Source organism: Phacochoerus africanus, chromosome 10 (assembly GCF_016906955.1).
Source record: "Phacochoerus africanus isolate WHEZ1 chromosome 10, ROS_Pafr_v1, whole genome shotgun sequence".
NCBI lineage: Eukaryota > Metazoa > Chordata > Mammalia > Artiodactyla > Suidae > Phacochoerus > Phacochoerus africanus.
The window spans coordinates 131,856,949-131,877,842 of NC_062553.1; the positions used below are offsets into that span (position 1 = coordinate 131,856,949).

At 49.1% G+C, this 20,894-nt stretch overlaps 1 protein-coding gene across 1 annotated transcript in view; it reads right to left on the reverse strand.

Moving 5' to 3' along the window:
• The window catches only part of AFF1 (ALF transcription elongation factor 1), a 193,226-nt gene that overhangs the window by 88,127 nt on the left and 84,205 nt on the right, over window positions 1-20,894 (reverse strand). The window contains exons 3-4 of the mRNA XM_047798798.1: window positions 6,652-6,775; window positions 5,062-5,988 (exon numbers count right to left, since the gene is read on the reverse strand). Of these exons, the coding sequence (XP_047654754.1) occupies window positions 5,062-5,988; window positions 6,652-6,775 (1,051 nt within the window). The remainder of the gene's footprint in view (window positions 1-5,061; window positions 5,989-6,651; window positions 6,776-20,894) is intronic.

Genomic DNA, 20,894 nt, shown 5'->3' on the forward strand with positions numbered 1-20,894 from the left:
GAGCAGCCCGGCCAGACCAAGACAAGCCCTGGCTCTTGTCACTTCTCTTCACTCCTCAAGTCTCACCTAACACTTCCTCAGAGACTTCTTCCCTAAGCCACCCATGAGCCCCCTTTATCGTGCTTATAAGAGTTTGTAGATTCCTTTACAGGACTCGCCAAAGTTTCTGCACATTGATCTAAGCAGTTATTTGAAATAACACCAAACTACTTTCTTTTTTAAGATTCTTGTTTCTTCTTTTATAGGTGATTTACAGTGTTCTGTCAATTTCTGCTGTAAAGTGACCCAGTCACGTACATACACATACATGTAGATGTATATACCCCCCCACACACATATTCTTTTTCTCACATTATCCTCCATCGTGTTCCATCCCAAGGCCGCGTCTCTAACTAGACAGCTATGGTTCGAGAGGCCTGGAATCATCTGGGTTTCGCCCACCACTACAACTCCACCCCAGCCCTAGGCCTGTCACACATGCAGCAGCTGCCGCAGACATTTTAGTCAGAAGTTGCTGAACGGATGATGTGCCTGGGAGAGGGGCCGCTTAGCTGTGTCTTGAGGGAAGCATCGGGAAGGACAGCCACCATCGACACGAACGTGAACCTCTTGAAGGGCACAATCACTTCTCAAAAGGCAAATGCCCCCTTTTCAGGGTTTAAGATCATAAGGGAGCGAAATATGAAGGGAGCAAAGACTGCACACGAGCACAAAGTATTACGACTTCGCACTCTTAGGCTGGCAGTTCACTGAAAATGGAAGGCACGATTTAAGAGTTGCCATGAGTCAAAGCAGTCCAAAAACCAAGTCACAGCTGCACGTGACACCTGAGTTTTGGAAATCAGGTGGAAGGATGTGGTAACAGAAAATGTTCCCAGGAGTTCCCATCGGGTACAATGGAAACAAAATCAGATGAGGAACCATGAGGTTTCGGGTTCAATCCCTGGCCTCGCTCAGTGGGTTAAGGATCCGGCATTGCCGTGAGCTGTGGTGTGGGTCGCAGATGCGGCTTGGATCTGGTGTGGCTGTGGCTGTGGCACAGGCCGGCAGCTGTAGCTCCAATTCGACCCCTAGCCTGGGAACCTCCATATGCCGCAGGTGCAGCCCTAAAAGGACAAAAGACAAAAAAAAAAAAAAGAAAGAAAGAAAAGAAAATGTTCCCAAATGATGTCATGAGAGGCCACAAGGAAAAGAGCAATTGCTCTGCAGAAATGAGCAACTATCAGGACTCAGAGCCAGGCTTCTCTGGAGGGGAACAGAGCGGGGCCATACAAGGAGGTAGAAACAGTAGCAGATTTACATGGACAGTAAATCCTGCTAGATGCCAGGGGCTCATTTGGGTAAATTACGACAGCTATACTATTTACACAAACACAGCAAACCCTATGTGAAAAAATAGAAACCCACAATTTCCCCTGATCTGTAAGCAGATTCTCGGGTTTCCAAGACGATCTTCGATTTTGGCTTTTGAAGACCCACCAGGCCCTCACTTCTCCCCACTCCCTGCCCTGGCCGAGGGTAAAGCTGGGCCAGGGAGGGCCTGGTTCAGAGCCTTCTCAACTCTATCCACCTGGCCCCAAAGCTTTAAATGCCTACGAGATGCAAATACAGCCTGACGTTCTCATCCCCAGCGCTAAGATGAGATGTCTTTCGTGTTATGATTTCGACTCATCGTGCGTGAAGCGTCTCGGATGTAAGCTGTGTCAAGTGGTTCAAAACGGAGTCCCAGTGGCCAAGGTCAATGTCTGTGTCAGCTGTCTTGGAAAGTTCCCTGTAGGACCGCAAGTGTCTTAGAATAAAACCTTTGCACCCACTGGCAGACTCCTTAAAATGAGCCCACTGAGCCGAGTCACTGAAGCCTCTTCCCTGGAGGACCCCACTCCACCTGCTGAGAGCTGTTCCAGGTAGATGCTGCCCAAGGTTCATGCTCATCCCAAGACCCATTCCTGGACCGGAGAGGGCTGCTTGTGCTGAGACACCTCCTTCCCAGGCTTCCCCTGGAATGGTCACCCCCTTTCCTTCTTTCCCCACTTGATTAACCTGTGCCATGTGCTACATGAATGCTGGCTGTTTGTTCTACTCCAATCCCATGACTCTCACCCCCTTACTGCTGGACCCACAGCAAACATCCCATCTTATGACTTTCTCTGGCCTGGGCTACTGTGATGCCTGCCAACATGTCACATCTGCCTGGATACCCAACGGCATCTCCAGCTTCATAAATGATCTATCCCGAGTTCTCGGTTTTCCTGGCAAACCCGGGCCACCCAGATCCACTCCACCTCAGCAGCAGGTGCCATCCCACCATCCATACCTTTCAAGTAAAAAAAGCTAAGTGTCTCGTTTTGATGTTTCACTTTCCCTCTCGCCTCAAACCCACTCATTCTCCAATCACAAAGCCCTGTTAGTCCCCGGCCCCACCCATCTGGGACCTGTCCACTTCTCACTATGTCCATTGCTATTATCCTACCCCCAGCCATCATCATCCCCTAACCCCACCAACCTCCCTATTTCTGCCCCCCCCCGCCCTCCCCCAAGTTATTCTCCACTCAGGAGCCAGAATGATCTTTTTTCAAAAAGGAAAGCAGACATACCACTCCCCTGCTCAAGATGCCCCAGGGATCTCCATTCATACTCAACAAGCAGAAGGAGAAGAGGTCAGAGAACTGAGAGTTCTGGCGTGGCTACTAACTCAACTGTAGCACAGTTAACCTCCCGCTCCTAGGTTTTCTTTGCAAAATGAAAGGGCTACGGGTTTGCCCTTAAAAGTCTAGGATTCTAAATCCAGGACACAATTTAATATGCCCACCTCAGCTTATCCCCTCTCTCCCTTTTAGTTAAATGCCTGTTTCCCAAGTCCCGCATCTCATAAGCACACCCACTCCGGCCCAGGGGCTACATGCAGCAACGCTCACCAAGATGCCTTGGTTTCCCTCTGGCTCTCACTTGTTAACTTCAGGCAGAAAGGAAGCCCCGCCTCCCATGTGGGCGGGCCCACCTCCCCGGTGGCAGCTCCACAGCTAGGAGGCATCCACATGAGACTGCTGAGTCCTGGCTGTACCCTCAGACGGGTCACGTCAAGCGGCCACGCATCTTCCAGTTGACCCAAAACTAAAACGGATGTGCCCAGAAAAACCAACCAACCAACCAACAAACCCAATACAGAATGTGAGCTCTCAGCTCCACTTAGACGATTGACCTTTGATAATCTTTTTCTGGTAGGATTTTAGAAAGTCCTTTTTTGTCTGTTTTGTTTTGGGCTGCGTCCGAGGCACGTAGAAGTTCCTAGACCAGGGACAGAACCCACGTCACACCAGTGACCATGTCGGATCCCCAACCTGCTGCGCCGCCAGGGAACTCCAGGCAAGACTAAGTCTTAACTGTGAGAAGGATTTATCCCACAAAGGAAGAGCATTTTTTTAGGGGTGCCAACTGAAGTACACAAAACACGGGTTTGCCATGAAGTGAAGAGACAGAAGAAAGCATAAGGACCTCTCTCCTTCGTGGCTGGAGAATGCAGGCGCACCAGACAGACAGGATGACTTGCCCATTTTAGTTCATCTTTTAAAAGACCATTGGATGGAAGCAGTGGGGAAGGGGGAGCAGTGAAACAAGCCACGAACCCCTCGCCGCCACAACAAGAACTTGGCTTCAACTCTTCTAAACCAAAGGCTGACACCACACAGGAACAGGTTTTCCTCCTTCAAGATACGGCCTCTCGGAGTTCCCGTCGTGGCGCAGTGGTGAACGAATCCGACTAGGAACCATGAGGTTGTAGGTTCAATCCCTGGCCTTGCTCAGTGGGTTAAAGATCCGGCGTTGCCATGAGCTGTGGTGTAGGCCGCAGACGCGGTTCGGATCCTGTGTTGCTGTGGCTCTGGTGTAGGTTGGTGGCTACAGCTCCGATTGGACCCCTAGACTGGGAACCTCCATATGCCGTGAGAGCGGCCCAAGAAATGGCAAAATGACAAAAAAAAAAAAAAAAAGATACGGCTTCTCGTTCCAGCTCCAGATGCTGGAGGAGAGTCCCTTCTTTGAACCTTAAGGAATGCTACCTTCTAGCACCCTGTAAAGCTGACATCCAGGTGGTCTCGGGAGTTCCTGAGCAATGGATATGCAAATCAGAATGTTTACACAACAGATGTAATTAAACCACGGCTTTACAACAGAGAAGCTTTACAACAGAGAAGCGTTAAAATAAATTCACTTCCAACATTTCACAGTGCACTCCTAATCTGAACTTGAGTAACTCAGTGCTACTTTAAAATGCGGGTGATAGGGTGTGGGCTCTGATTGTCCTCATTCAAACACCACTTTGCCATCTGTCAAAGGAGCAGAAAAAGCACTTTTTCCTTCGCTTAAAAAGATAAAGTGTTTTGGTTACTTGAAAAAGCCTAGTTCTTTATTTGTGACTCACTCTCAGACAAGACGTCGCCACACCCTCCTCTTTTTGTAGGTGGTAAATAAAATATATGAGAACAGAAGTTCAGTTTCAAAGCTTCTTACAGCTCATAGGGAACAAATCTTTAAAAATGTGGGCTTTGCCTTTGACATTTTGACCTCTTTTTCATTTTTTTATGGACTGGATCTCAGGAAAAACTGCGGCTGAGGAAGTATTCACCAAGAAAAAAAAACTTTTTCCCCTTCGGTGTCGTTAAAGAAGCCAGTGTTCCCTAAAGTCAAAATAATCCAGGACAGCTCAAAACCTTCTGAAATTTTTCTCACGATAGAAATGTTCTCTACATGGACGGAGCTGTCGGTGGTACAGGTAGCTACATACCTTCTCCAAAACACAGCAAACTATCCTCCCCCCCCCCATCTCTAGTGCCCTGTACTTAAATTCGGGCTCCATAAAAAGGATTTGGGAAGGCTTTCTGCAAACCACCTTTCAGTAGCTGCTGTCAGCAACCCAGCTCAGACCTGAGCTTCAGGGGTCCTCGAGATCCTCAAGCCAGAAAGGACTCTCCCTGCAACAGAGGCCACGGGCACCCCTGCCCCCAGTTCTTCCACCTCAAATCTCCCTTCACCCTGGAACTGCCCCCGACGTGAAATTCCACTCACCTCGACCGACTGAGCAGGCATTTTGAGCTTAGCGAGCTTGGTTTTGGCAGGCACTTTTAAGTCTGTTTTTTCAAAGGTCTGTTGCCGGAAGTCTTCCGGCAGCGGCTTCAGTTCAGGGGACTCGCTGGGGGCCTGATCTTGGCCATCCATGGGCCGGACGTAGGCCGTGGGCTTCTGCTGCATTGCAAGGCTTTTTGACGGGAGGGGGGGCGGGGGGAACGTCTGAGAAGGGGGCGGGGGCGGGGCTCCCCCCAGGCCAGCCGCGGCCCCCGAAGGCTCTTGAGGGGTCTCCTTCTCGGGGACCTTTCCCGCCAGGTCCTTGGGAGACTTGCCCGGGCCGTAGCCCTTACTGCTGCTGCTGCTGCTGCTGCTGTGACCCTTGCTGCTTCCCTGCATCCTGGGGAGAGTCTGCTGGTTGGAATGTACAGGAGACAGAGGGGGGACCGGGGACGGCAGAGCGAAGAGAGGCGCAAGCTCCCGCTCCGGGGCCGGGTCTGGCATCAAAGCACCGTGGTCGCCGTCAGCTCTGCGCTCGCGCTTTTTGTGCTGACTGGAGCCGTAGCCCTCCGGAGCGAGGCGATCTTGGGGCAGGAGCGGCCCGTCCGGGGGCCCGTAGCTTTTGCCCTGGAGACTCGGCACTGGCTCCATTCTGGGCTGCGCCATCTTTGGGTTCTGGCTGATGGTACCAACAGGAAGTGGTCCAGAGGCAGGCGTGTTCCCTGGCTGGTGGTGGAGGCTGGGGTGGAAGGAGTGGGATGGGATGCCACTCCCCTTCTCGGGAAGTAAAGGATATCTGGGCTTTCCCAACCTGTGTTCGGAAGCATCCAAGCGTTGAGAGTGGGACTTGGTACTAAGAAACTCCTTCATTTCTTCGTAGTTGCCCAGCATGTTCTGTATTCGGCTGGAGAGCTCATCACCTTTTTCTGTCTGAAAAAAGACAAGACAGCAGCGTTAGATACTGGGAGGAAAAAAACCACCACTTCATACACCATGTTCCATCATGCCATTAAAAAAGAAGCACCTCGATTTAATAGGTAACATAGCATTTTTTTAAAAAAATCTTTTTAGGGCCGCACCTGCAGCACATGGAGGTTCCCAGGCTAGGGGCTGAATCGGAGCTGCAGCTGCTGGCCTACGCCACTGCCACAGCCACAGCCACGGGGGATCCGAGCTGCATCTGCAACCTACACCACAGCTCACAGCAACGCTGGATCCTTAACCCACTGAGCGAGGCCAGGGATCGAACCTGCATCTTCATGGACCCTAGTCGGGTTCGTTCCCATGGAGCCACAACGGGAACTCCATGTAACACAGACTTTAATGTGCAATTTTAACTCAATTCCCCTGTTGAGAAGCCTATCGCGGACAAATATTACTAAATACAGGAGACTAACGTTACAAAAGAAAACCATAAACTGTAGTAATTTTGACTAACAAGGTTCAGAGATTTTTCATATTTTGTTTTCAGAAACGACCTCCAGGATAGCTGGTTGCCTTATTTTCGCAGTTGCAACCCTTATTCAAACTTACTTTCCTCGCAGAGTCAAACACGGTGATAAATCAGAAGACTTTCTCATAAACAAGAAATACCTTGTAGGGCTCTCCAAAAAGGGGGATCTTTTCAGAGAATGCCTCCTTCTCTTGGTGAGCTTCCTGGTTGCGTCTCTCCTTCTCTCTAATCCGAAGCAGGTTTCTGTCTTCATTGTACAAGCTGCTTCAGATGCCACAAAAGAAGCAAAACAAAGTTAATCAGTCTCCACGCTTTGCGGTGCATATGGACACACGAGGGGGAGGCAAAGGGAAGCAAGCCCGCGATGCAGCGACCTCGGGGAGGTGACCTTGGGAAAGCCCAACTCCCTGGGCACGTTCCCAGATGAAGGCCTCAGCCAACGGGCTGGGACCCTCCAGCCTTGGAGCCCGCTCTGGAAACCTAAGCATTTGCCCTGGGCTACTGCCTTCGTGGCTCAGGCCTGACTCCAAATGGAACAGTCTTTTATAATCAGGGGGTGGAATGGAGACGAGATTAATGGTATTTTTACTTTCGGCTTGCAAAAATACGGGGTAGAGGTGGAAGCTTTTCATCTGCAGCAGCCAGCAGGATGTGAACGTTAAAAAAGGCTGTTTTCTCGGATCAGTGTGGCACATTTTGGAAGATTAAAATCAAAAGGCTTATTTCATAATTAAAAGATCACCGGGCACCCAAAACAGCATTTACTTTATTCTCGACCTACTCTCCTGGAAGTGTCTTGGCATGTACGCCTGAAAAGATAATTTTTATTTCTCATTTCAAATGTCAAGGACAGGAAAATCCAATTTTAGAAGTCAGCGCTACCTATTGAAACCTGTAATCTGATTGCCCACCTTAAACCACATCAAAATGTATCCTAAATCATCAGCCTTGGCACCAAGGGGGTTAAAAAAAATGCATTTGCTGTCAAACACATCGCAAAGATCGAAAGCAAAAAAAAAGGGCAGTTTTAGCATTTAAACCAAAAGTGGGCTTGTCTTAGGTCCGACACTCAGGCCAGGGCCTCCCAAACACAATGTATGATGTGTAAGAATAATGAAAATACGAACTACAAGAAGCCTTTTGTCTGCACAGACTTGCTTTTGGGTATCTCCTGAATCTTTACCATCAATGTTACTTGAATAAATGGGAAAATATTCAACTGTTTCTCCAAGGCTCTATGCACCTTAGAAATAAATGCGAGCCCTGATACCAGACACCCTCCCCCACCCCTTTCCTGGCCCCGCTGCCCTCTCTGGACTTCTCTGATGCCCCTAACAAGAACCCCAGCCTTCCCACGGAAAGAAAGCCAGTCTAAAGCTCGGGTTCTCACGTCACTACCCATACCTCAAAAATAACAAGTGTTTGATGGCTCTTTGCTGCTGTAGAGTAAACCCTACATCTTTGCTTTGGCATCAAAATCCCCCCATAATCCAGTACAGAGCTACCCCAGAAATGACCTCGCTGCCTCCCACGGGGCTGCTACGTGCATTCTACCCAACGGTCACGTCCATTCCCCAAACACGCCCTGTTTGGGGGGCGGCTTTTTGCTCGATACCCGCCCCCTACCCCTTTTCCTGAAAGATGGATGACCAGCTCTTCCAGGACTAGTTTACCCATTAAATATGAGTCTCCTGCACACCACCTCTATGTTCCAGCCACACCAGACTACTCCCCGCTCTTTAGTGATATCTTCGAAGTCAAGGCTTTCATTCGGAACCCACGAATTCCCTCTGCCTGTCTCTCAACCTCTTACTCCCCAATTTTCAGCTACCAGCACATCTCCGCAGCGGCTCCAGTTTCAGCCACCCTGAAGGCTTCCTTGAGTCCAAGCAGGTCCGACTTAACATACTGAGAGGTTCTCGCCCCTTCTCCCCTTGAATGCGAACCCCATCAGGACAGAACCTCTCGTATTTTTCTGCAGGTGCTAAGATGTGGGACTTTGTACAGAAGCTAAACATTACATATTTTTCAATGTGAAAAACAGTCCCTGTGCTTCTAGTATATTCTTACGAACTTGTAATTTTTTACTCTGGAAGACATGTGCCCAAAAAGGCTTTTTTAAAAAAAAGGACAATCATCTAATTAATCATAATTGTTTGCTATTTCCACAGCCTTTCCCTCTGTGGGGTCGGGGGGCGGGCGGAGGGGGGGGGAGGTCGCATTCACGGGCGTGAAGGAAGGATCCCCGATCAGACCACGCATCTCCTGGATGTTGCGCATCTTGATACCGGATCTCAGGAGAACCACAAGGTGAACTTTAGGTCAGTTGACATACTGAAAACGTTGAGGAAAAGCTCAACCAGAAACTGGCTTATGGCGTCTTCTTTAAGAGGCTCAATCTCGGGCAGTCAGACTTAGTGCTGGGGACAGGAGCTCCGGGGACTTGATGACCGACCACCCAAGAATTCCCTTCGATTGTTTCATGATTTTGATAATTCTTGTTGGCTCGGGGGAAAAAAACAAAATAAAACCCATGTGACTTAACATCCAACCACAGGAGCCACGCACAGGGCTCATCAAGAAACAACTTTTTTTCCTTCAAATTTGCTTCAGGGCCACTTAGTTTGCAGGGAGGGGTGGGGCAGGCCACTGTGTTCTCTCTAAGCAACTTGAATTCCCAAGTTCTTTCCTTTCACAAAGCTACCTGGTGCAGGCACCCCACAGGAGGCATGCACAGATGGGGAGGCAGCTTGGCACGGACGTCTGCTCTGCCATTCTGGCCACACGGGGAGCTCTCCCTTGTCTGATTCTGCTGGTTACATCCGTGAAGTCCCTACAGCATGACTTGCTTCTGAGTGTTCATGGCCTGTGGCTGTGCTTTAGGAGACAGAGCTCCGCCCACTTCTGGGGAATTGCCACCTTTGTCCCAGAAAAGGGACAAAATTCTCAGTCTCTGAAGGGTGAGCATATGCGAGGGCACCTCAACCATCAGGCTGCAGGGGTCCTGGCTTAATTGTCCTCTGAGCTACACAGAGATCTTGACAATCCTTAACCCTCTGAGTGAGGGCTGGGATCGAACCCGCATCCTCATGATACTGGTTGGGTTCGTTTCTGCTGAGTCACACCCTTCAACTGAAAACCCCAAAAATAGTGAGGTAAGGAAAAGACATCACAGGATCGCTGGTAGGATGAGTCTGACGAGGTCTAGACTTGGTGAGAAAAACTCCCCCACGCGCTGTCTGTGGGGCCTCTCCCACCGAGGCTCCTGGGTGGGCAGAGAAGGGCAGCGGAGACAGGAAGTGACCCATCCAGGTTCCAGGACAACAGGGGATAAGCTGTGAGCCCTCATTCCTCAGGGTTGTCCACATTCTTGCAACAAACAGGGTCTTGCCAGTGGTGTTGAGTAGCTTCCTGATTTATTTGGCTTTTACTTATCATGAAGTTTGCAATGGCCTAAGGAATGGTTTGTTAAAACTATCAGGCAAATTTTTGCATAAGTACTTTTTCTAGGTTCCACTTTGAAATGGGGGGGGGGGTTAAATTTAAAACAACCTTAACACAATTAGTACCATGAGTAAACCCTTGTTCAGCCTCTTACACATCATTGTTTTTAAACCAAGGTGCAAGCAAGGAGGGGGTGGATGGAAGAATTTTAAATGAGGGGGTGTTAGGAAGCAGTAAACCTCCTATGCGATTCATAAACTCTGTAATTACCCTTGAATAATTACAAGTTGACTACCACTTCACTTAATTAAAGGTGGCAGTTTCTTCTCTGGTACGAAGGGGCGGGGGGAACGCATCCTTCACCCCAACACGAGCCTTGTCAGGCTCTGTCCCTGGTCACGTGGAGTGAGTCATCCTTGGGCCTCTGGATCTGGAGACGAGGCTGTACCAGGGACTTGAGCGCCTGTGGACTCCGGTGTTGGCGAGGGTCCTAGAACCAATCCCGGGGAGACACCAGGGGACGCCGGTCCGAGTTCTCCGTCGCCGCCCCGACGCGGCCCTCGGCATCAGATAAGCGGCTCTCAAACTTAGGTGAGCATCAGAAAGCACCTGCAGGACTTGTTCCAACACAGATCGCAGAGACCCACCCCCGGAGTTTCTGATTCAGTCAGTCTGGGGTGGCATCTGAGATATGCATGTTGAACAAGTTTCTAGGGGGTTCTAAAGAGCACAGGGGAGCACAGGCTTTGGGGCCTGCATGGGTTTCTTTAGGCTCACCCAAAAACAATAGCAGTGATGGAGGCAGCAGGGCCAAGGACCACCACCGCTTGGCGCCTGCTCATCAGTGGGCACTGCTTTAGGGACAGACAGGGCATCCGTTTCCTAGTTAAGACTCACAAGTGGTCTGTGAGAGGGGGAGTATTAACCCCATTTCCCAGCTTAAAAACGAGGCTCAGAGATTAACTTGCTATTAAACGGTAGGCCTGAAAATTCAAATGCAGGTCTGCCTGGCACCAAAGCTTGGGTTCTGAACCGCAGGTCGGCCAGCACCACTTTCAGGCTATGTTCAACAGGGCAGATGCAGAAGGCAGCCTAAAGCATGCTCATAATTCCTTATAATCCGTTGTCTCCAAGAGACACCCATCGACAATTCAGGTATTATCCCTGCCAGCGGAGCACCTCAGAGCCATAAACTACACGGCTGGTTAAATGCATCCGCAAGGGTCTGCCCCTGCCTAGGGTCTCAACAGAGGGCCCTGTGCATGAAGTTGCTCTTCAAGCTACAATTCTTACTTTAGAGCCTGTTTTAAGTGTATGGATTTGAGGTCACTGACCCCACAGTCATCTCTGGATTCGCAAGTCATCTCTTAATGTGCCAAGGGGCTCTTCACTTTCATTTCTTTCAGGAACAGGCTGTAAATAAACTTGCACCGAAGTAGCCATTATGTGTCCGGGGTTGGGCTCTTTTCCCATTAACTTCTGGCCGGCTGACCCCGGCCCTGTTCCTAGGGCCTCAGCGCCAGCTTTCTGGTCAGCCCCACGTCCCCACCTGGGGGGCAGACACAAGTCACATGGTGGTTTGAAGCAGCCGACTGCATACAGAAACAAGCCCACGTGCGGAAGGGCCCCTGGGCAGAGGGTGCAAAGTCTGACCAGCCAGCAGACATCCCAGTTCCACCAAGAGTCTGCGAGACTATTTTAAATCAGGAGGAACTGCACTTTGCAGGAGCCAAGCTCTGCTTTTCTTCACAGACCGTCCGGTCCAGCATCTGCGAGGATCAGTGCTGATGCCTCCAAAGAGAGCCCCGAAAACACACCCAACCTCCGCCTCTACCACATTTCTTTTAAAATTAAGTGACCCAGAAAGACCATCGGAGGAAACCACAGGCTTCAATGTCCAGTGCCCAGGGAGAGGGCGGTGACATTGAGACGCACTAGCCATCACTCAGGTGGGCTGCGTTTCCCTGCCAGAATCCCACCCCTTTCAATCACGTTCAGAGAGAAGGTGATGCTGCCGTGGACCCCAGAGCTGCCCAGCCAGCCCCCGTGCAATCCTCCAGGCAGCCCCATGCCAGGGCCTGTCTGGGCACATTTACTGCCCACTTTTTGAAGGCTTCTCCTCGGGGTCATGGGCCCTCGTGTTGAAACATAGTGATAAAATGAAGAAATCAAAGCTCTGCAAGGATCCGTGAGAGGGACCTCCCTTTTCTCTCCCCCCTGCACTGAACAAGGAAAGCCCATCCCTGAAGGGGGCACTCAGGACGCGGGCGCGCTGGCTCTGCTCTCATCCGGCTGTAAGCACCTTCCCCGGGCTGAGCCCACGGGCCCTGCGCTAATCTAGGTTAGACATGCAGGATCTCGGAATGCCACCGGGCGCTTCCATGGCAACTCGGCCCAAGGGGCAGGCTGTGCACAGCTGACTACCCATTTATCACCCTTGACCGGTCACTTCGCACAGGCCTTCCTCTGATGGATGTGACCAACTCCCGTTTAAAAGTTTAATTCTCCCTTGGAGGACAGAGGGCAATGTCTCCTGGGTATTTATCTTCGAGGGTCTGGACGAGACATTTGATAAGAAGGATGGGGGGAAATCCTGAAATCAACGGGGTGCATGAATTCTCGAAAAGAACGAGTCTTTTCCCTCTTGTAGAAGCACAATGCCATTCTGATTTGAACGTACAAAGGACAGGGCGAAACATAAAACTCACAAGTCTGTTCACAAAAGAGAGGCAACTCTGGCTCAGAGAGTGGTGATGTATGGGCCACCAAGTGACAGAGGCCAGGGGACAGCAGGCTTGGGCGCTTACTCGATGTGCAAGTGACTTTTTCAGTTTGGGAGCCACCCCTGTTGACTTTTTAAGTCCATCTTCTGGCCCTTTGTGTCCAGGTCCTCTCATCCTACATACGGCCCAGGAATCAGATTACACGTTGCGCATTGGCTTTATGGGGAAAAAAAAAAAAGAGTCGATATGCTTCAAAGCACAAAAAAGTTTTGGCCATGAAACTGTGACACTTCTAAGTCCATTTTAAAGTGAGAAAGCCAAGTGCCTGTGTGAAGGCAGACGAAGTGTTGCTTCAAAGAACGGGGAATGGTCTCCTCTCCCACTTCATGCACATGCAAGAATTCCCAACAGGCTTTCTCCTAAGAAAAATCACCACGCTACATCTTTCAAGTATATTTCCTTCCCTGCCTCCCCCGCCACTGAACACACACAGTAAATACAAAGAAGAAAAAAAAAATCGAGACTTAATCCTAAACAAACCTGATTTTATGCAAAGACTCAGTATCAGCCGAGCAGCATGACAAAATAGCATTATGTCACAGTGGTTTTCCTGGAGGACCCCCCGGGGATCATCGCAAACAAACAGCTCTCCCAGAGACTCCTGCTTGTGCCACAGGCGCGCAGCCGCGTTACCCCACGGAAACGGCTGCCTGTGACTCCACATGCTGCGAAATTAAATCAGCGTTTAAGACATTTTATAGACCTTAAAGGCACACTAAGAGTTTTAAACTGAGACGGGCCTCCACCCGGGGCAAACGTGGGGAATCAAAGTGAATCACTTCAATTCTAACGAGAGATGCGCTGATCGACCTTCCAAGAGAATCTGCCGCGTGCTTCCAAGAGGCCCGTTAATGTGCAGCAAAGATCTGAAAGGGTGCACTTTACAAAATCCATCAAGAAAGCACTAGACTGCGGGGAACGGCAAGGTGGCAGAGTGGTGGTTTAGGGAGTTTCTCACTTTAACATTAAGTTTTGTTTTTGTTTTTTGTGTTTTGGCTCTTTCCGTCTTTTCTAGGGCTGCACCAGCGGCATGTGGAAGTTCCCAAGCTAGGGGTTGAATCGGAGCTGTAGGAGCTGTAGCCACCGGCCTACACAACCACAGCAATGCAGGATCCGAGCCACATCTGCAACCCACACCACAGCTCACGGCAATGCTGGATCCTTAACCCACTGAGCAAGGCCAGGGATGGAACCCGCAACCTCATGGCTCCCAGTCGGATTCATTAACCACTGAGCCACGACAGGACAACATTCAGCCTTAACGTGCTTTTGCACAAGGAATCTTTCCTTCATTACCTGCGTAGTTAATAGTTCTAATTAAAGCCAAAAGGAGACCAACAGCCTGACGCCCGTGTAAGGACATCATCAGGATCAGGAGTAAAGAAGTATCGGGGTGTTGATCTTTTCTGGCAATAACTCTCAATGGAACCTCTGAAAACTGATTCTGGACCCTGGACTCAGGCCTGGATCACACTATAGACCCATCTTCATAAAACTGCATTGAAGACTCCGTTCCAAAGTTCAAACACCAGCCGCCGTTTGTTTTAACTGACGTCGTCTCACTATAGCCCATTTCCCTTCTTAGTAAATCATACAAATCTATTTCGAGGGGCATTTTCCGCCCCATGAAAAGGACACGAACGTGGCTTCCTCATTCACAGGTTTTCAAGGGGGTGTGGGGGACACTGTGGGAGGGGGCACCCAGCACCAGCTAGAGGAGGACGACTGCGAAGGAGACAGGCGAGCCCACGCAGCCCACGTGCAGAAGCGAGTCCCGAGCCTCCCAAGCACATTTTAAAAACCAAAACACTAGTCCTGACCCAGGAAGGTCATCATGCCAACGACGCACTGACACAAACCACACCAGGGCCAGGAAGCTGCCCCCCAATCTCGAAGACTTGGCCACACACACAGCTAGCAGGTAATAAGCTATTTGTTTTTAATGTTCCTTGAAAGGAGATCAGCCCCACCACCCCACGCTCCCACTTTTTTTACAGCTGCACCCGTGCGGTATGTGGAGGTTCCCAGGCTAGGGGTCAAATCGGAGCGGGAGCCGCCGGACTACACCACAGCCCACGGCAATGCTGGATCCTCAACCCACTGAGCGAGGCCAGGACTCGAACCCGTGTCCTCATGGACACTGTGTCAGGTTCTTCACCCACTGAGCCACAAGGGGAACTCTGACGGGAGAATATCTTCATGTTACTGGCAAATTCCAGAAAACTGGGTCACTGAGGAGGAGTCCCTAAAATGTCGAGAGCACTTACCTGCACTTAACTGAAAGGACGGTAAAGAAATTACTTGCTCCCCATAGTGGCGAAGGGCTCGCTGGAGAAAAATCTGCCACCTGACTCTGTGTTTGCGTCTCCCCTGCGTTAGTTACAAAGATCTCCGGTGATCAGAGCCGCCTCTGGCTGCCTGCTTGTTGGCACTGCACATTTGGCACCAATCAGAAACAGGGGTAGAAGCTGCTGGCTCTTCCCCTGCAAGGCTGGGCTGTGCTAGGATCAGCCAGAGCTCTGGCCTCGTTCCCAGGCCATTCTTCTTACACACTCAACTGACCATGAAGGACCAGATCACATACCTATCGAATAATGAGGCTGGTGAAAGTCTGTATCATTACAGCCACATGTTAAAAGAATGCTGTGGTCACCAAGTGGGAAAGAATGTTGACAAGCAAGCTTAAGGTTTTGTATTTTTTTTTTAATGCCTGCCTCATTAATTTCATACTCGACAATTTAAAAAGCTTGGGGCATTAAATCAGTTAAATTCAAATCAAGTCTGGTATGGACTTCCTCACTTCTCAACCTGAGCTATCTAGCTCCACAAAGCGGCTTCTAAAAATCATGAATCTGGAGTTCCCATTGTGACACAGTGGAAACGAATCCAACTAGGAACCATGAGGGTGCAGGTTTGATCGCTGAACTCACTCAGTGGATTAAGGATTCGGCGTTGCCGTGAGCTGTGGTGTAGGTCGCAGACGTGGCTCAGATCCTGCGTTGCTGTGGCGGTGGTGCAGACCTGCAGCTGTAGCTCCAATTTGCCCCCTAGCCTGGGAACCTCCATATGCCTCTGGAGAGGCCCTAGAAATGGCAAAAAGCAAGATAAATAAAAATCATGAATCTGCTCTTGCTACCCACTCACTTGATAACCTTCTGAGCCCCTTGCTGCCTCCAGGATTAAAGCTGATGGGTGGGGTGCTGAGCCAACACTCCCCCACCTGGCTTCCACGGACCCCCCACCCTCACGCAGAAGGACCCCTTTCCACCCACCCCCTCACCTCTCGACCCTCTGAGCACATGGAACCAGGAGGCTGGAGAAAGCACAGCCCTCCTCTCTCTGCCTGTTCTCTGATGAACTCCTAACTTGACTCTCAAACCCCTTCCAAAACATCACTGCCTCTAGCCTCCACGCTCACCCCCCATCTCCTGCTGTGAGTGAGTCCCTTCTCTGGGATACCGCTGTTCTTGCCAGTCTTTCCATGTTTATTTACAGAAATGAGACAGGCTGTACACAGGCCGACAGATTTTCCTTATTAGACTGTGAGCCCCTTAAGAGCAAGGACCATACCCGAGTGCTTAGAGAAAAGGGATGCTTAATACACATCTTTGACTACAACCATTGTAGTCTGGCACTTCTCAACTGCACACAACCCCAGAATGCTGCTGAATTCTGCCCGTCTTTAGTATGTGATGACAAAACATGATTCATTGTCTGATACCTAAAACCGACTTTACCAGACTGTTGTACCCATAAAGTGACTCAAACCTAGAAGGAAACTGACATCATTCTTTCCTAGATCAGCCATCAAGTCTGCCTGGGCTAACACCGTCTGTTTATCAGCTAGTGTGACAGGTTTTATTCTTCAGTTAGCCTCCAAAGTCCAAGTATTAACACCAAAGGGGTGGGGAACATTTATAGCACATACACGTTTAATTTCAAATCAACAAGATTCAGAACAATATTCATAAGTTGCGTCTGGGAGGAAAGCTTCAGCAACAAAAATCCCACAATGAACAATCTCTCCAGGCTGCTATAAATGCATCATGGGAAAAACAAAGAAAACATAAGCTCCAGAGAGAGATAATTTAAAAATACATATCAGATTATGTGGCTCCTTCTACTGCTGGAAGCCCCTTCTGTACCCTTAGCATTCAAGCTTCAAGTCCAGAAGCCTGGCCTAGAAGGCACCAGCCCTACTTCTTTTTCTCAAAGGCTCCCTCCCAGATCTGGTCTCATCCCCAGGCAGGCCCGTCCTCAACTACCAGACACACTGGCCTTTTGCTGCTGGAATGGGGAGCTGCGCGGCTGATCCCAGTCTGGATGCTGGGTCCCTAGAGCTGAAGACAACACTGTCACCAATATCTCCGGTTAAGAATCAGCCAGCTCAGCAGGTGCAAATGGCCACTCTCCCCGCCAGCAGGAGCTCTCCAGCACTTTCCCAGGCTTTGTCTCTTTGTATCACTATCTAAAATGGTCTTGGGGTTCCTGTCGTGGCTCAGTGGTTAACGAATCCGACTAGGAACCATGGAGGTTGCGGGTTCGATCCCTGGCCTCACTCAGTGTTGCCATGAGCTGTGGTGTCGGTCGCAGACACGGCTGGGAACCCGCGTTGCTGTGGCTGTGGTATAGGCCGGTGGCTACAGCTCCGATTCGACCCCTAGCCTGGGAACCTCCATATGCCACGGGAGCAGCCCTAGAAAAGGCAAAAAGATAAAAAAAAAAAAAAAAGTCTTGTCTGTTCATTTCTCTGTATAATTATGTCTGGCTCCCATCCTCACCTCCCTGAAGAGTGGAAGCTGCAGAAGGCCAGTCGTCTCTTTGTACTTTCTCCTCACCATGAACCCAGCACTCACCCATTCAGCTAAAAGAATTCCGGCTGAATGGGTGGAATTCTGCATACACATTCAGAGAGTAGTGGTTTCTTTTTATTACTATAAAAAAAATCCTACAATTTGAAGTCAAAGCAAGCATTTTCAAAAGACAGTCATTTTTTAAAAAACAAGGCAGTTACGGACAGCATCTTCTAAACTGAGTAATACATCAAACTTTCAAGAACCGAGGAGAAAACAAGAGAAAAACCATTTCCAAATTCATCTTGTGTCTCATGAGACTGCTACAAGGGATTTAATTTGATTAATTAATTCATTTTTTTTTGGCTGTGCCCGCAGCATGCAGAAGTTCCCCGGCCAGGGACCAAACCCGAGCCATAGCTGTGGCCTGAGCCACAGCAGTGACATTGCCAGATGTTTTAACTGCTAGGCCACCAGGGAACTCCCTTAAAGATCTTAAAAAGCAACTCTTCTCTCAAATTATTTGGGAACAAGTTTTTTGTTGCTGTTTTTTTTTTTTTTTTTTTTAAAAAGAGACTAATTCCACAGTCATCAGCGATCAAATATATTAACCGGATATTTTTGGTCTCTTAACAGCTTAAGCACCAGGTCATTCCCAACATACACCAAAGTGAACAAATTACCACTCTACAGAACAGCCTGGAAAACTACAGGATTTACCAGTCCAAAAGGAAGAGTCCCTCCCAATGACTGAACTTCTAACACACATTCCAGAAAACCAATTGCACCACATATGATAAGAAGAACCGTTTGAAACTGGGCCAACGTACCAAATACAGCTTCAGCCAGAACAAATGCTCAGCAATGAGACTTGCTACCCAGCAGCAAAAAGCAACAGGAAAAGGCTTACACTTGGAAAATGAAAGGAAAAGCAATGTCTGTGTATTGATAAGAACAGCGGGGAACAATGGGATAATAAGGGAACTGGCAAGATGCTATGTATTTTCCAAAGAAGAAATTTGATTCAGAGACACTTATTCTTTACACGTGTACATGGAACTCCAACACTTTTTTTCCATTACTGAACAATTCTCCCCAAATTGGAGGGCTCCTCCTTTCCCCAGGTAACGAAGCTCATCCCATAAAGGGAGAGGATAATCCAAGACTCAATTCAAAGATTCTCCATTCCCCCATCAACACTCAACCTCTCCTAGAAGAAATCATTGCCAATTATATCTTAAACCTAGTTCAACAGGCTGCTGAGGACACACAGACGAAGAGATCAACTTTCTAAGACTGCAAAAGGTTTTCAGGCTCCAACAATCACATGGAATAAAACCACAGGGGTATCTAATCTCACTTGCATGTTGCACAAAACAGACAGCGAGAATGCAAGAACAACGTGTTCCTTGCAAGTGTTTTTGCTGGACCATCAGCCTTTTCTTTCTTTACCTCTTGCCTTAGCGTTCCCTCTCCTTTGGGTTAACTGCACACGTCACACTTGTTTTCACAGAAGGAAAGTGCAATGTCACAAAAACCAGAGGCCGACTCGTTCCTCTGTTCCATTTCATTCCACAGACATTTCAAGGAGGAAGAACAGGGAGATTATTATAGAAGAAAGCTGGAAACATGGATTGGTATTTTATATGGCAACAAGCAACAATTACACGTTTCTAAATATTCTCATTTTCATCATAACCCCAGCTCACCTCCTACCACCCGCTATAATTGGCATCGCCTTAAAGCTAAACAGTAAGTCATTGTTTTTCTGGAGAAGTCTCCCTTCATTTTGACCTCTGCTGAGCAGTGTTATGAGCCTTACAAAGCTTGTCAGGATTCTTCGGGCTGGATTTTGGCCCAGCCGTGAACATTTATATGCAGAATCTATCATCTTTTCCCCACCACTGCCAACAGGCAGCTCACTCGCCTGAAACAAAGGGTACTTATCCGGCCTAATAAAGCAGCCCTCCACCTTCTCGAGGGCTAGTAAACTAGAATCTGATGGCGCAGGGACTTGGAAAACAAGTACATTTCAGGACTTTTAGAGATTACGTGCTTTATGATGTTTCGAATTTTTCATTTTTAACTATCTCTTTGAATAGCAGAGGCTAAAATGGCTGTGGTTAAGAAATGAGCAAACAATGAAAATGACCAAATATACTGATAATGACATATTAGACAAGGCCTCTGATTGTAAAATATTGTCTCCAAACAGAATTACACTTTAAATATTATTTACGCCACCTAGATTTATTTAAGAGCACTAAGCACGTATCTATTTGTAGTTTTCTGTAATTAACTCAAGATCTTAACCCTCACGGAATGGTAAGAGATCTCGTTGTTTCCAGTAAATATTGACTTCTCCATGCTCGGCAAAGGAGTACGGAGACCAATGTGAGAAAGACACAAGGGGGGGCCAGGGACCAAGAGTGACTGTAGAGGCTGGTCACAGGTGCTACAGAATCAGGGCCGAAAATACCAAGTCTAAATGGATGAGTCTTGAATGATTTAATTAAGAGCAGTGACATCTGAGCTTGAGGGATGAAAAGTCTGGAAAAGGGGAAAGGATTCCCCCCCCATGCCCCTGCTGAGAAAGGGATTATTGGCCATGGGGTACTTGCACCATCTCACCTCATGCCCCAACTCCAAATTTCTCACAGGAAGAGTCCAAAGAACCCCAGGGATGGCAGCTGTTGTTTTTTGGGGTGTTTTTTTTTTTTTCCTTTTTTAGGGCCACACCTGCAATACATGGAAGTTCCCAGGCTAGGGGTCAAATCGGAGCTTCGGCTGCCAGCCTCAGCAACACCACCAGGTCCTTAACCCACTACGTGAGGCCAGGGATCGAACCTACCTCCTATCCTCACAGCCGCTAGGTTGAGTTCTTAACCCGCTGAGCCACAACAGGACCTCCAGTATGTCAGCTCTCCGCAACCACACTTTCCACCTCCGGGAACTTTCTTAGGGCAACAGTCCCCTGAGAGCGGCCTGCAGGCTTTTCTCAGCCTGAAGCAAGGATCTCAAGTACGGTGCACACGGAAAGCGATCAATTTGAGGAATGAGCAGAGGGGGGCTGCCCGGGGGGAGCATGCAAACGGACTTAACAGCGGCCGCGGGTGATCAGGAAAGTCAAAGGAATCACTCCGTCCACACCCTCTTTCCTCCTCACGGCCCCACAGAGGGTGCACAGACCGGGCACCCCCAGAGCATCAGGCCATGGTCAGAGCCTCGATGTGCAGAGCAAGCCTGGCACCCTAATTCAAATGACCTCACCCCACCTTCCAGACCCCCAAGGTATCACTGTCTGCTGAGCCAGCGGTTGCAGTTCCAGGGCTGAAAAGGCTCAGTAGTAAATTTAAAAGAAAC